The 13,615-nt window shown below is 39.6% G+C and overlaps 1 protein-coding gene and 1 pseudogene across 1 annotated transcript; both read right to left on the bottom strand.

The window, feature by feature from the left end:
• Positions 1-1,785: 1,785 nt before the first annotated feature.
• On the bottom strand, positions 1,786-5,628 carry LOC146950444 (uncharacterized). The gene has a single exon (XM_085748640.1). It carries the CDS (start codon positions 5,626-5,628, stop codon positions 1,786-1,788), a length of 3,843 nt encoding a protein of 1,280 aa, XP_085604766.1.
• A 921-nt stretch (positions 5,629-6,549) lies between these two features.
• On the bottom strand, positions 6,550-7,986 carry LOC146950443 (malonyl-coenzyme A:anthocyanin 3-O-glucoside-6''-O-malonyltransferase-like; annotated as a pseudogene).
• Positions 7,987-13,615: the final 5,629 nt, after the last annotated feature.

Below are 13,615 nucleotides of genomic sequence, written 5' to 3'. Positions count from 1 at the left end.
ATCAGAGCCCTTACAGGGTTGAAGTTAATTATCTACGTCAGAGCCCTTCCAGGGTTGACGGAACTTTCAGTCGAACCCCGCCAGAGCCCTTACAGGGTTGGCGTTTTGGGCGAGCATCAGAGCCCTTACAGGGTTGAAGTTAGTTATCTACGTCAGAGCCCTTCCAGGGTTGACGGAACTGGCGCCTGCATATAAATTTTTGACAATAATATTTCATGCAATAGTAGGGGCTAGTGACTTTGAAAAAAGGAGAGGGCGCCTCATTGAAAACCCCTGCCCTTGCAGGGGAAAAGAGTGCTACCCTAACCCTCTGTTTATTCAATTTATTCAAAGGAATCATAAGTCATAATGGTGGTCTTTAAGCCAGCCTTATTCAAAAATGACAAACTACGAAAAAAGAAAGGAAAAGCGAAAAATCAACTGTAATAGTGGCGTAGATTAGCTATATTCCAAGTGCGGGGGATAGCTTCTCCGCTTAGTTCTTCCAACTTGTAAGCTCCATGGGAACATTTTTCTCGAACTCGATACGGGCCTTTCCTATTCTTGTAGGGGCGACCACCTGCTTTAACACGAGATCGCCTTCTTTCATTTCTCTGTGCGCCACCTTCGAGTTGTAGCGGCGGGCTGCTCGTTGTTTGGCGGCGAATTCTCTTATGTGAGCTTGCTCTCTCACTTCGTCGATCACGTCCATGCTAACGGCGAGACCTGTCTCATTAGCTTTTCAAAGAAATAACTCATGAATTCATACGGTGGAGTTGTAAGGAGTGAAACTGTAAAAAAGAAATCTGTCTGCCTGCGAAACAATCAAGTTAGATGCATAAATATAAGACTTGATACCTTCTTCAGAAAAGGTATCTCTCCGCCAAGTGGGGGTATCAATTTCTACGGGGAGCATGGCGTCTGTGCCGTAAACCATCGTAAATGGCGTCTCCATTGTCGAAGAGTGTGGCGTAGTGTGGTAAGACCATAGTACCTGTGCTTATTTTGACCAGGGCGACGTTCATACATGTGACACATTGTATTGGAAGTGTGGAGAAATTGAATTGAAAATAGAAATTGAATTGACCATGTCCTTACCTCGTGGAGTTGTTCTGCCCAGAGACTCTTGGCGGCCTCCAGCTTCTTCTTGATGCCGTTGAGGATGACCTTGTTGGCTGATTCGGCCTGTCCATTAGCTTGCGGGTGTATTACTGAGACGAACTTTGTCTGTATCCCCAGATGTTTACAGAATTCTACCACGGATGAGCTCGCGAATTGGGTCCCATTATCAGACACTATAAATTTGGGTAGACCGAAACGGCAGATGATCTTCTTCCAGTAAATTTTTTTGACTCTCTCAGCTGTTATTTTGGCGACGGCTTCTGCTTCAATCCACTTAGTAAAGTAATCGACGCCTACTATGAGGAACTTCAGTTGTCCTGGGGCGAGAGGAAAAGGTCCTACGATGTCAACCGCCCATTTATGGAAAGGCCAGGGGGAGTATACTGAAGTAAGTTCTACTGCTGGGGCGTGCTTTTTATCAGAGAATCTTTGGCACTTGTCACACTTTTTTACGAAGTCTGAGCTGTCTTGGAGCATAGTGGGCCAGTAATATCCTGCGCGGAGGAGCTTTGCAGCTAGAGCTCGCCCTCCTATGTGACTGCCGCACACGCCTTCATGAACTTCAAGAAGCACCAGGTGGGTCTCGCTCTCCGCTAGACAACGCAATAGGGGGCTCGTTCGACCACGCTTGTAGAGTTTGCCTGAGATGATAGTGAACTTTGAAGCCCTCTTTCTAACCATCTGCTATTCGTCTTTGTTCTTGGGTGTAAAAGAGCCGGTTAGATACTTGAGTAGTGGCTCCATCCAGCCAACACCTTCTTCGACGATGTGGTGAACTGTTTCAACGTTGGTATTGGGCGCTGAGATTACCTCTTGGATGACGGTTCTGTTGTTGCCCGGACGTTTGGTGCTGGCGAGCTTTGCCAGTATATCTGCTCTGGAGTTCTGCTCTCGGGGCACGTAGATAGCTTCAAAGAAAACGAATCTTTTGGCTAGGGCTCGCACCTTTCCCAGATATTTGGCGAGTTGAGGGTCCTTCGCCTGGTACTCGCCCGTAATTTGGCTTGTTATGAGCTGAGAATCACTTTTTGCTCGTAAGTTTTCAGCCCCCATTTCCTGCGCCAATGTCATGCCGGCGATTAGAGCTTCGTATTCTGCCTGATTGTTGCTTGCTTTGAATTCAAACCTGAGGGATTGTTCTATGATAATATCGTCGGGACCTTCCAGGATAACGCCCGCGCCACTTCCTTTCAAGTTGGAGGAACCGTCAACAGATAAAAGCCATACAAATGGTGCCTCCTCTGGGGACGGGGAGGTGAGCTCTACCACGAAATCTGCTAGGACTTGGGACTTTATGCTTCCTCTTGGTACGAACTGGATGTCGTATTCTGATAGTTCTACGGACCAGGCGACCATCCTTCCTGCCAGGTCCGGTTTCCCGAGCACTTGTCTGATGGGATAGTCTGTTTTTACCACTATCCTGTGACTTTGGAAATACGGACGCAGTTTCCTTGCTGTGACGACTACGGCCAGAGCCAGGCGCTCTAACTTCTGGTAGCCCAGTTCGGCGCCTTTGAACACTCTGCTGACGAAGTAGATCGGCCTTTCTCCTTCTTCTGAATCTTCGACCAACACCGTACTCATAGCATTTGCGGAGATCGCCAAGTATAGATAGAGGATGGAGTTTGGGTTTGGTCTCTGAAGGATTGGCGGGCTAGATAAAAACTTTTTTACTTGTTGAAAGGCATCCTCGCACTCTGGTGTCCATTCAAATTTTTCCTTCCTTCTAATTGAAGCGAAGAAGGAGAAAGCTTTGTCGCCGGCGCAGGATAAGAAGCAGGACAGGGCAGCCAGCCTTCCTGTCAACTGTTGGACTTCCTTTATGTTGGACGGGCTTCTCATGTTGATGATCGCCTGACACTTATCTGGATTTGCTTCGATACCTCGCCTAGTTAAGAGAAAACCTAGGAATTTCCCCGCCTGCACTCCGAAAGAACACTTTGATGGGTTTAATCGTATCCGATACTTCCTTACCTGCCCTAAGATTTCTTCCAAATCTTCTGTGTGGCTCCCTCCTTCTTTTGTTTTTGCTACCAGATCGTCGATGTATACTTCCAGGTTACGTCCAATCTGGCGTGCGAAAGCGGTGTCCATAGACCTTTGGAAAGTGGCTCCAGCGTTTTTTAGGCCGAAAGACATGACTTCATAGTGGTAGTTCTTGGTGTTAGTCATGAAGGCCGTTTTGGGGGCGTCTAAAGGGTCCATTCGTATCTGGTTGTAACCAGAGTAGGCGTCCATGAAGCTCAAGGTGTTGTAGCCTGAGGCACTGTCGATCAGATGGTCAATGTTTGGGAGTGGGTAAGGATCTTTTGGGCATGCTGAGTTCAGATCCGTATAATCCACGCACATTCTCCACTTCCCGTTTGCCTTCTTTACCAGGACGGTATTGGCCAACCATGTTGGATACTTTATTTCGCTGATGAAGCGGGCGTCTACTAATTTTCGCACTTCGTCGTCCACGGCTTTTCTTCTTTCCTCGCCCATTTTCCTTTTCCGTTGCACTACCGGTTTCACTCCAGGCTTGACTGATAGATGGTGACAGGCGATGTCGGGGTCCATTCCTGGCATTTCAGATGGGTGCCAGGCAAAGAGATCCAGGTTTCTCCGTAGTAAATCGACGAGGGCGATCTCTTCCTTCTGGTTCAGAGACATGCCGATCTTAGTTGTCTGATGTGCTTCTGGACCAATGGATACTTCCTTCAAGTCTTTGATGGGCTCGAGGCGCTCTTGTTGGAAGTCTTCTCTAGGATCGAGGTCTATCATGTTGACCTCGTGAGTTTCTTCATTACTAGACTTCTTCCTTGCCTTTTGTAATCTCAGGCTATTGTGGTAGCATTCTCTGGCGGTTTTCTGGTCGCCTCGAATGGTCCCGATCATTCCGTTATCCAGGGGATACTTTATGACCAAGAACTTTGTAGATAGGAAACCTCCCAAAAGGTTGAAGGCTGGGCGACCAATGATAATGTTGTAAGAGCTTGGCGAGTTCACGACGAGGTACCTTACTCGGATGGTTTTTGAATGAGAGCCGCTCCCGAACGTTGTTTTGAGTGTGATGTAACCTCTTACGTGTACCTGTTCGCCTGTAAAACCTGCCAGGGTTCCCTTGAAAGGTTGTAGCAGTTCCGGGTCCAAACCCATTCGATCGAATGTATCGTAGTATAGGATGTCTGCCGAACTTCCTGGGTCAATCAATACTCTCTTCACATCCCACTTGAATATTTGTAAAGTAACGACCATGGGGTCATCGTCGTGCAGTATGACGTCTTGGAAATCTCTGGCAGTGAAAGAGATGTCAGGTTCACGCCCAGAGTTTGGGGTTTCGTATTCTTGACACAACATCACCTGCCTGACGTATTTCTTTCGTGATGAACTGGACTCTCCGCCACCGGAGAAACCGCCCGAAATGGTGTTGAGCGTGTGTCTCTTCCCTTCGCTCCCTTCATCTTTTTTCCTTTCCATCTTGTGTTCGCTCTCGCCCTTCCTGTCCTGAGCGTACCCTCTTAATTTTCCATTCTGTATCAACTTCTCTATTTCTTGTCGTAGGTGTATGCATGAGTCAGTGTCATGTCCCCGTATTCGGTGGTACTTGCACCATTTGTTTTTGTCCTTTCCCATGACCTCGTATCGTGGCGGAGGCGGGTCTGGGATCAATTTGGCTTCATAGACTTCCTTCAAAATGCGCTCCGGTTTCGTGTTGAGAGGGGTGAATTCCTCCGGACGCGGGTAGGGCCTGTAATTTGGTCTTCGGTAAGGAATACGATCCCTACCAGATGATGGTTGATAAGGTCGCCGCTCTGAATTGGACGTTCGTTCCTTGGCGTCTCTCGCCCTCTTCTCAGCGTTGCTCTCCTCGCCCTTTATGTAACAATCTGCCCTTGCGATTATTTCCTCCATGGAATCAGCGGGCTTTTGAGCGAGTGATTCATTGAACTGTCCTGCCTTCAAACCGTTCTGGAAGGCGCCTACAAATACTTCTTGGTTGGGATTGATGACTTTTATGGTCGTATCGTTGAATCTCGCTAGATAGTCTCGCAGGGACTCATTGTGTCCTTGGCGAACATTGAAAAGGCTGGTTGCGGGTACTTTGCGATGGCGACTGGCGGAGAATTGTTGGATGAGTTTCCTTGTCATGTCTGGGTAGCTGATGACAGAGAAACGAGGGAGGTTCATGTACCATCGTAAGGCGGCCTCAGAAAAAGTCCCCGCCAGTAGTTTGCACTTGAGGGAGTCAGGGGCTCCGACTACGGACATGCGAGTGTTGAAAGCTGTGACGTGCTCCATAGGGTCGCTTTTCCCGTCGAAGACGGAGAGATGGGGTGGTTTGAAGTTCTCTGGAACCGGCACTCCCCAGATCTCGGCGGACAGAGGCTGCGGCTCTGGATCGTCCATCTCGCCGTGGTGTGATTCCTCTTTTTCCTCCAGTTGTTTCTGTTGTATGTTCTCCATTGAAGCCTGTAAGGCGTCGTTGCGATCTTGTAATTGTGCGAGTTGAGTTCGCATGGATTCTAACTCTTCGGTTGTCGCCATGATGAAAGGCTTTTCTCTAAATCGTACGTGAGGTGCGATTTAGGTTTGTAAAGGAAAAGGGGTTTCCAAGTCGTAAGGTGGTCTTACGATTCGGAGGTCTGGTTTTCGGTTTTCCAAATCACGATTTGCGATTTAGAGACGTGGTCAAGGCTAGTTTTACCTCTTCCCACAGACGGCGCCAACTGTACTTGCAGAAAAGTACGGTAAGGATTCTAGGGCTAAGAATCGTGTATTAGGGTTTCAGACTGATGATTAGATGCCTTGAGAATGCTCTCAAGGGTGTTATTTATAGCCTGCTTATGGGCTTGGGCTTTGGTTGCTTGGTTCCCAAGTAACAGGGGTATTAGAGTACTTTTGATGATTTAGGAGGGTTCTAGAGACTAAGTTAGGCGGCGCCCTTTTAGAAGGCGCGCCTGGGCCTGGTGGACCTTCTGGAGGGCGCCTAGGCCCTTACGGAGGGCGCCGAGGTCTTTATGAGGGGATCTTTAGCCTTTAGGAATATTATGATGGTCCACAGCCCCCCAAGCACAAGTCTTGGGACAAGGCGAAGTGATGATGACAAAGGAGTGGACCTTTGGAGGTCACCTAAGTCCTTTTAGGAATGTTATGACGGTCCAAGAATGCTTCACGATATCAACTTAATTGCAAAAATGTCATCACAACATTTTTTTTTGAACAACTAAATTTATCGATGAATGGAGAGAAGTACAAACAATACTTAACCCACAACTCTAAAAGTATAAGGGGTAGTCTACCACTAAAACAATCCCATAAAATCAAGAAGTAAGGCAAATAAGAGGGTTTAAAAAACCACTTAAAGTACATAAAGGCTCCATTTTGTACTTGTGTTAATTTTGTCTAGAAAACTTCGTCATTATTACACACTTTGGATTGAAAAGTTAAATCAATCTCAAATTACCAACCAATCAAAACCCACAATTCATGATTCATTGTTACATTTCCCATCCAATATTCAAATTAAAAGACAAAACACTCACGAACCAATTAAAATTTCAAAGCTTGTAATCCAATCTCAAGAAGTCCACCTTCTCCATCTCCACTTTCAGCAATAGACATACACTTACGAATGCACCATTTCAACTTTAACAGGTTTTCCAAATCCAAAATCAGTCTCATAAACATTAAACTTAGGTGACCCCCTTACAAATAACAAATTTCCAAACTCACCTATCTTTTTAGCCGAACCTTCCCATTTTGTTGCATCTTTAAGAGGTTAATTTTTCATCTCAGTTACTGCCTTTTCAATTACCTTAACAGCATTCACAAAACCATCTTCTCCCTTCACATCCTTTCTCTTCAGCATTGCATGATTAAGCGCTAAACAGTTTCCGAAATACCCCTCTGGTATTGTGTACCCTAGTCTTTCTCTGCAAACACCTGTGAAACAAAAATACTCGTCTTTTTCATCATCACTATGATTACTTCTATGCATTGCTTTAAGCAAACTAACCCAAACAAAAGCACAAGTTACAACATATTTTGATAAATATTGTGGTGCTTGGATTTCTTGATCATTTTTCTTCCATTCATTCAATACCCATTTTTTCATCCCCTCGATTTCTTCTTTTCCGAAAACAATATTTGGCTTAACACAATCTTCATCATGTTCTTCAATACTTTGAGCCTTGCCAATGAGTCTATTATCCTCCCATGTTTTTCTTTTTTCATAATAGCATCTTAAGAATAAATCTTCAAGTCCTTCTGGGTTCTCAAAACTTGTCTGTCAAGACAAGGTTGCGACTTGAAGTCAACTACATCACATTTTCGATGGATAAAAGACCAAGATTTCATGAAATGATTGCAACAGTAATCATCCATCACGTGACAATATGTGATGGCAATGCAAAGAACATGGTTGGGAAATAAAAAAAAAACTTGCAAATCCAACAATGGAAAGATGAATATGCCATTATCATCATCAAAGGTTGTTTTTTGTGTTGATTTTGGAACAAGGTGATTGAAGTGTTTGAGATTTTTAGGGTGGTGATTGGTTGAGAGATGGTTGAAATCTTCCAAGGATTCGATAAAAGTAAAAGTGACGGAGTCATTTTGAGTGCAAACAATAAAAGGTTTGTGGGGTGTTAGAGGACAGTGAAGATTTCCAGCAAGAGGGAAGAAATGTTGAAGTGTAAGAGAAAGAGAGTCTTTAAGAGATAGAAACGTTGTTTTGCAAAAATGGGTTGTTGAATGAGGAAAGTGATAGAAGAATAAGCGTTCAACATAGTCTGGACCTGTAAAAGGCAAGTCAAGGAATGTGAGAGGAAGAGAAGTTGTTGTTGTTCTTGGTGTTGATGGAAAAACAACAGTTTGCTCAATAAGCTAATGCTCTGCCATTTGTGAAAGAGTAATGATAGATAGACATCCTTAGGTGGCAATACATCCCTTGACACCCACACATAAATCTGACACGTGGCCATGTGGACCTCATACAAACACATTTTCTCTTTCATCTCCTATTTTTTGTTCCTAATGCATGAGGTGTACAAGGGTGTATGGGAATAAAGGGTGTCCATGTAACATTATTCTTTGTGAAACTAGTAACCGAAACTACCGTACTTGCTAAAGTTTAATAAATAATATTATTTTTAATTGAATTGAAAATTAATTGAGTAAATTACAATCCCTTCACCTAAAAAATGTTTGACTTACACTCCCGTCCCTTTTTATGTTAAAATATATATTCCCTTCCTTTGAAAAGTAAAATTTATACTCCCCTCCTTTATAAGATGTTTGAATTACAATCCTCTCCCTTAATAATTAAATATGCACTACACTTTAATATATTTTCAAACAAATAAATATTTTTATGATATATATTAATTTTGAACCACCATTTAAAAAAATTAATTCATTTTTGTATAATTTAAATGTCAATGATAATTAAATTTAAATATTTTTCTATTGATTTTATAATTTAGAGTATAAAATTAACTTTTAAATAACCATGCTTTGTTGTCTTTAGTAATTTTACACATATTTTAATTTTATTTTTGGTTGTTTCATATTTTATAATATGGTTTAAAACTACATGTTAATGAAATTGTGAATAAAAAATAGCAAAAAATATGTATTCAAATTTTGATTATATTAAAATAGACCCATGCACAATACTATTTCTTTCGAAGTGTGTTAGATTATTATTTTTTTGCTGGATTATTATAAATAAAAAGAAAATATTGAGGGAGTAAAGTGTAGGTTTTAACATAAGAGGGGAGGAGAATGTAATTCAAGCTTCTCTTAAGGGAGGGGAGTGAAGAGTTTTCTAATATGTTTTGAATAAGAGGGGAGGGGAGTGTGTATATTTTAACATAAGAGGGGAGGGGAGTGTAATTCAAGCATCTTTAAGGGAAGATGAGTGTAATTTACTCAAATTAATTTACACAAAGTTAGTGATATTTAAGTTATTTGATATATAAATCGGTGTAAATTTAAAGTAACTTTAGTATAAATTATAAAGTTTTTTTTTGACAAAAAAATATAACTTGTAATAGTGTGTAGTTTTTGTAAAAAAAATATATTATATAGTTATATTAAGATATTTTTCTTTTAATAATATAAAGTATATATGTAGTTTACAACTATATTTATTTTAAATTAGTATCTTTATCATAACTAATAAATTGTTTCGAGGGTTGAGTAATTCACATGGTTTGAGTTAAGAAATAAGGAGTTGGAGGTACTGAGGTCAAACTCAAACGAAGAGGTAAATATTAATCTAAAAACTAATTACTAACATTTGTCTTTTAAAAAAAAATTGTTTCAATCTCTCCGCGTAATAATATTTGCACCAAAAATATATTACATTGACATTACAAAAAGAACTTATATTTACTATTGTCAAATTCTCCTTTTCAAAATGGTTTTTTACAAGATCTATGGTATCCCATGTTCCTATTATGATTGGCATTTGAAACTTAGGCATGGCAATAAAACATGTACACGTGGATACCTGACCGAACTCATCTCGATTTGACGCGTTTTCCACCTTTGATTGGGTTTGGGTTTTCCCCAATTTCAAAATTCGGGTAACGGGCGAATAATAGAGATATATACACCCATTTCGAACTCCTACCGAATGTAGAAATATATTGATATGTAACATGCAAGTCTTTAAATATTATCCTTACTTTTGAGATATTTTTGAACTTTTAATCACTGTAATAATTACCCTAGTTTGAAATTGACTAATTACCTTGTGGAGATGTTTGTTTGATATCAAATATGGTGTTAGGTGTTTTCCTAACTCAAATAGATTAGATTACTAAAAAATGGTGGATATTAATTTCTGATAGTAGGTTCGGGTTTGGACAAAATTTTAGGTTTGGGGCGGGTTCGGGTTTGAGGATGAAATTTCTCCAAGACTTTTTCACACTTCAATAGGTATATTTTCAAGCTTAACTATCTTACCGTTACTCATCTTTTTCAACTCTTCTTTTACCTCGTGTTCTTCAATCCGATGATTGTAGTTATAGTTTTTATCCTTCTCTCTAATGCCTATCATTGTCGAGTATGGTAATATCTCATAACCTTCATTAAATAAGTTTTGAAAATACTACTTCCATATACCCTTTATATCTTTTTTTGTTGAACAATAAATTTACCCTCTTCCTTTTTAATACACTTCACTTGATCTAGAGGGTTTTTCCCTTTTGACTGGGTCTGTGTTTTTTCCCAATTTCAAAATATGGGTACAGTGTGGGTAATAGAGATATAGATACCCACTTGAAACTCGTCCCGAATTTAGAAATTAATATATTGTTATGTAGCATGCAAGCCTCTAAATGTTATCCCTACTTTTGAGATATTTTTAAACTTTTAATCACACTGTAATCATTACCCTAGTTTGAAATTGACTAATTACCTTATGGAGAGGTCTGCTTGATATCAAATATGGTGTTGGGTGTTTTACTACCTCAAATGGATTAGATTAATAAAAAATGGTGGATATTAATTTATGGTAGTAGGTTCGGGTTTGCGAAATTTTTTGGGTTTGGGGCGGGTTCGGGTTTAAGGATGAAGTTTCTCCAAGACTTTTTAACACTTCAATAGGTATATTTTCAAGCCCAATTGCCTTACCGTTACTCATCCGTTTCAATGCTTCTTTTACCTCGTGTTCTTGAATCCGATGATAGTAATTGTAGTTTATATCCAACTATCAAGTGTTTAACCAGTTAGAGTCTGGTAAGATCTCATGCCCTTCATTAAATAAGTTGTGAAAATGATTCTTTCATATATCCTTTATATATCTTTCCTTCATCTTTAATACAATTCACTTGATCCAAATCTCTCATCTTTATTTCCCATCCCTTAGCAAGACTATATATAGATTTTTCTGACTCCATGGTGCCCAAGTAATAGTATTGGTGTAACCCATCCAAATCTTGTGTTATTGCTTCATTCAACGCCTTTTTAGTCCCTTTCTTAGCTCTATTATAATTTTACCAAAATTTGTCCCTTTTACACCTAGACGTACTCTTTAAAACATTCCATTTTGATTCTCTATTTACTTTGAACACTTTTGTCCGCCACCAGTATTCTTTGCTCCTAGGTACAAAACCTTTTGATTCTCCTATTTTTCTACTTTTCTAATCACATGTTCCTTCTTGTCGCACATATCATTTGTGTTTCCATGTACCTTTGTGAAACCTCCCTTAAAATATTGTGTCGGAAAATATTTCCCTTTTCACCCTATAAATGTCATCACTTGATCCTGGGAGTCTAACCGTGTCTTATTATCTTCCCTCTCCTCTTAACCTTTACATATGTAACCAATAATCTATGTTGGATAGTCAAACTCTCTCTGGGTAAGACTTTATAGTCCACACAAATCATCCTGTTAGATTTCATAGTAAGAAATAAATTTATCTGAGAACATTACATCCCACTCTTGTATATGATAAAACGCTTCTTGATTTTCCTAAAGCACATATTAGCACATATTAGTTATAGTAAGATCAAAAGTCAACATACAATCTATGATGGATTTACCGTTCACATTTAACTTCGCAGGGCCAGACCACCCATGCATGCCTTGAAAACTTCTTGAAACACTCTTGGCCCTACATATCCATTTCGATCCCCTCCTAGGAATTTTTTTTCTCCTAGTTGTATATCCTAAATGAAGTATTCTAAATCATCCCAAAGATTAACTTTAATATATTCTTCCAACACTACAAAAGGTGCGTAAGCACTAATAACTTTAAAAATATATTGTTCCATTGACAATTCTAGGGTTATGATAAGATCTCATATCCAATTTACATTCATAATATCATTCTTCCATTCATTATCCACGATAATTCGTAACTCATTTAATTCTTTATGAAATATACTTTTAAATGGATAATTCCTACCTCATTTAATTTTTGCAGGAGTCTCTGATGAGATATAGATCCAGAGTATATTGAAGATTTTTTAGGATTAACATATTGATCAGATGTTTGAGCATATCTAACAAATAAATCAGTGAGATGATGAATGTTAGAAGAAGAACCTTTACGAAAAACCATGATGTCATCTGCATACAAGATGTGTGAAGGGGATGGATTGTTTCTCGAACCATGAATAAGCTTTAAACTACCATCTTTGACTAACTTAGTAAGAGCCCTGCTTAAAACTTCCTTAGCAAGGCAAAAGATGAGGGGGGATAGGGGACCCCCCTGCCTGACCCCTCTAGAACAAGATAAAAAAACCATGAAGTTTCCCATTGATTGCTATTGACATTTTAGCAGATTCTAATATTGTTTTGATCCAACTGCAAAAAATCTCACAAAAACCAAAAGTTTTCAGTACTTTGATTAGAAAACTTCAATCAAGAGTATCAAAAGCCTTTGCCATGCCAATTTTAAGAGCCAAGTTCCCACCAAAAGTCTTCTTATTCAATACATTGACAACTTCAGATGTAAGACATATGCAATCCTTGATGCTTCTCCCCTTTATGAAACCTCTTTGTTGGACTGATGTGATAGCTGGCATTATGGAAGAAAGCCTATCTGCTAAAATCTTTGATATCACTTTGAACTTGAAGTTTACAATCGCAATAGGTCTGAATTGCTCCGCTAAATCTGCATTATTAGTCTTAGGAATAAGAGCAATAATATTAGTATTAAAATTGGGTAATAACCAACCAGAGGTAAAAAAAAATGCATAACAGCTTTGAACATATCATGCTTGATTATTTCCCAATATGTTTGAAAAATATTGCTCCAAAGCCATCAGGGCCTGGAGCACTGTCTTTATTTAGATCAAAAACAACTTTAGAAATCTCCTCACGAGTAGGCAACATTATTAGCATATTGTTTATTCGATCAGTTATAAGTTTTGGAACAACTTCCTCAATCAAACCATTGTGAGTAATGTTTGAGTTGTTGGTAAAAATATTTTTAAAGTGATTAACAACATGAGCTGAAATTAACTCAGGGTCATTTAGTGTGATGTCACCATTCCTCATGGTAGTGATAAGGCTAGATAAGTTTCTGATTTTGGCAACTCTCTGGAAGAAAGCAGTGTTCCTATCTCCTTCACAATGCCACTGCACTTTGGACTTTTCATGCCAAAAAATTTCTTCTGTATTCAAAGCTTTTTCAAGGTTTATCTGAGCAATTTTTTTTGATCTAAAAGAAAATTGATAGATATTTGGCAAGTGCACCGAAAATTATCGAAGTAATAAAATAATATCGTTCCCATAAGAACTATGTCAATCTCAATAATTCAATAGCGTTATGAAGTAGGATGTGTAAAAGTTATATGGTTGCCCTAGGTAGTTGATTTGATTTGATTGCATAAAAATTTAAATAGCAGAAAGTAAATATTTGATTAGAAAATATGGAGAGAGATGAGATTAGGTCTTTCGATTCCTCTTAGTTCCCCTAATTGGTATACTGCACCTATTCGTATGAATGATTCTCTAGTTTCACAATAGTTAACAAAATAGCCCTAATCAATCCCTTGACTTAGGACCCTCTTC

Source organism: Medicago sativa, chromosome 2 (genome assembly GCF_051527215.1).
Source record: "Medicago sativa cultivar Bolivia chromosome 2, Bolivia_mono, whole genome shotgun sequence".
In the NCBI taxonomy this organism is placed as follows: domain Eukaryota; kingdom Viridiplantae; phylum Streptophyta; class Magnoliopsida; order Fabales; family Fabaceae; genus Medicago; species Medicago sativa.
This window is presented reverse-complemented; position numbering and strand designations above follow the sequence as displayed.

Excerpts from the sequence above, each read along its gene's own strand:
- LOC146950444 (XM_085748640.1), bottom strand. The coding sequence starts at position 5,628 with ATGGCGACAACCGAAGAGTTAGAATCCATGCGAACTCAACTCGCACAA.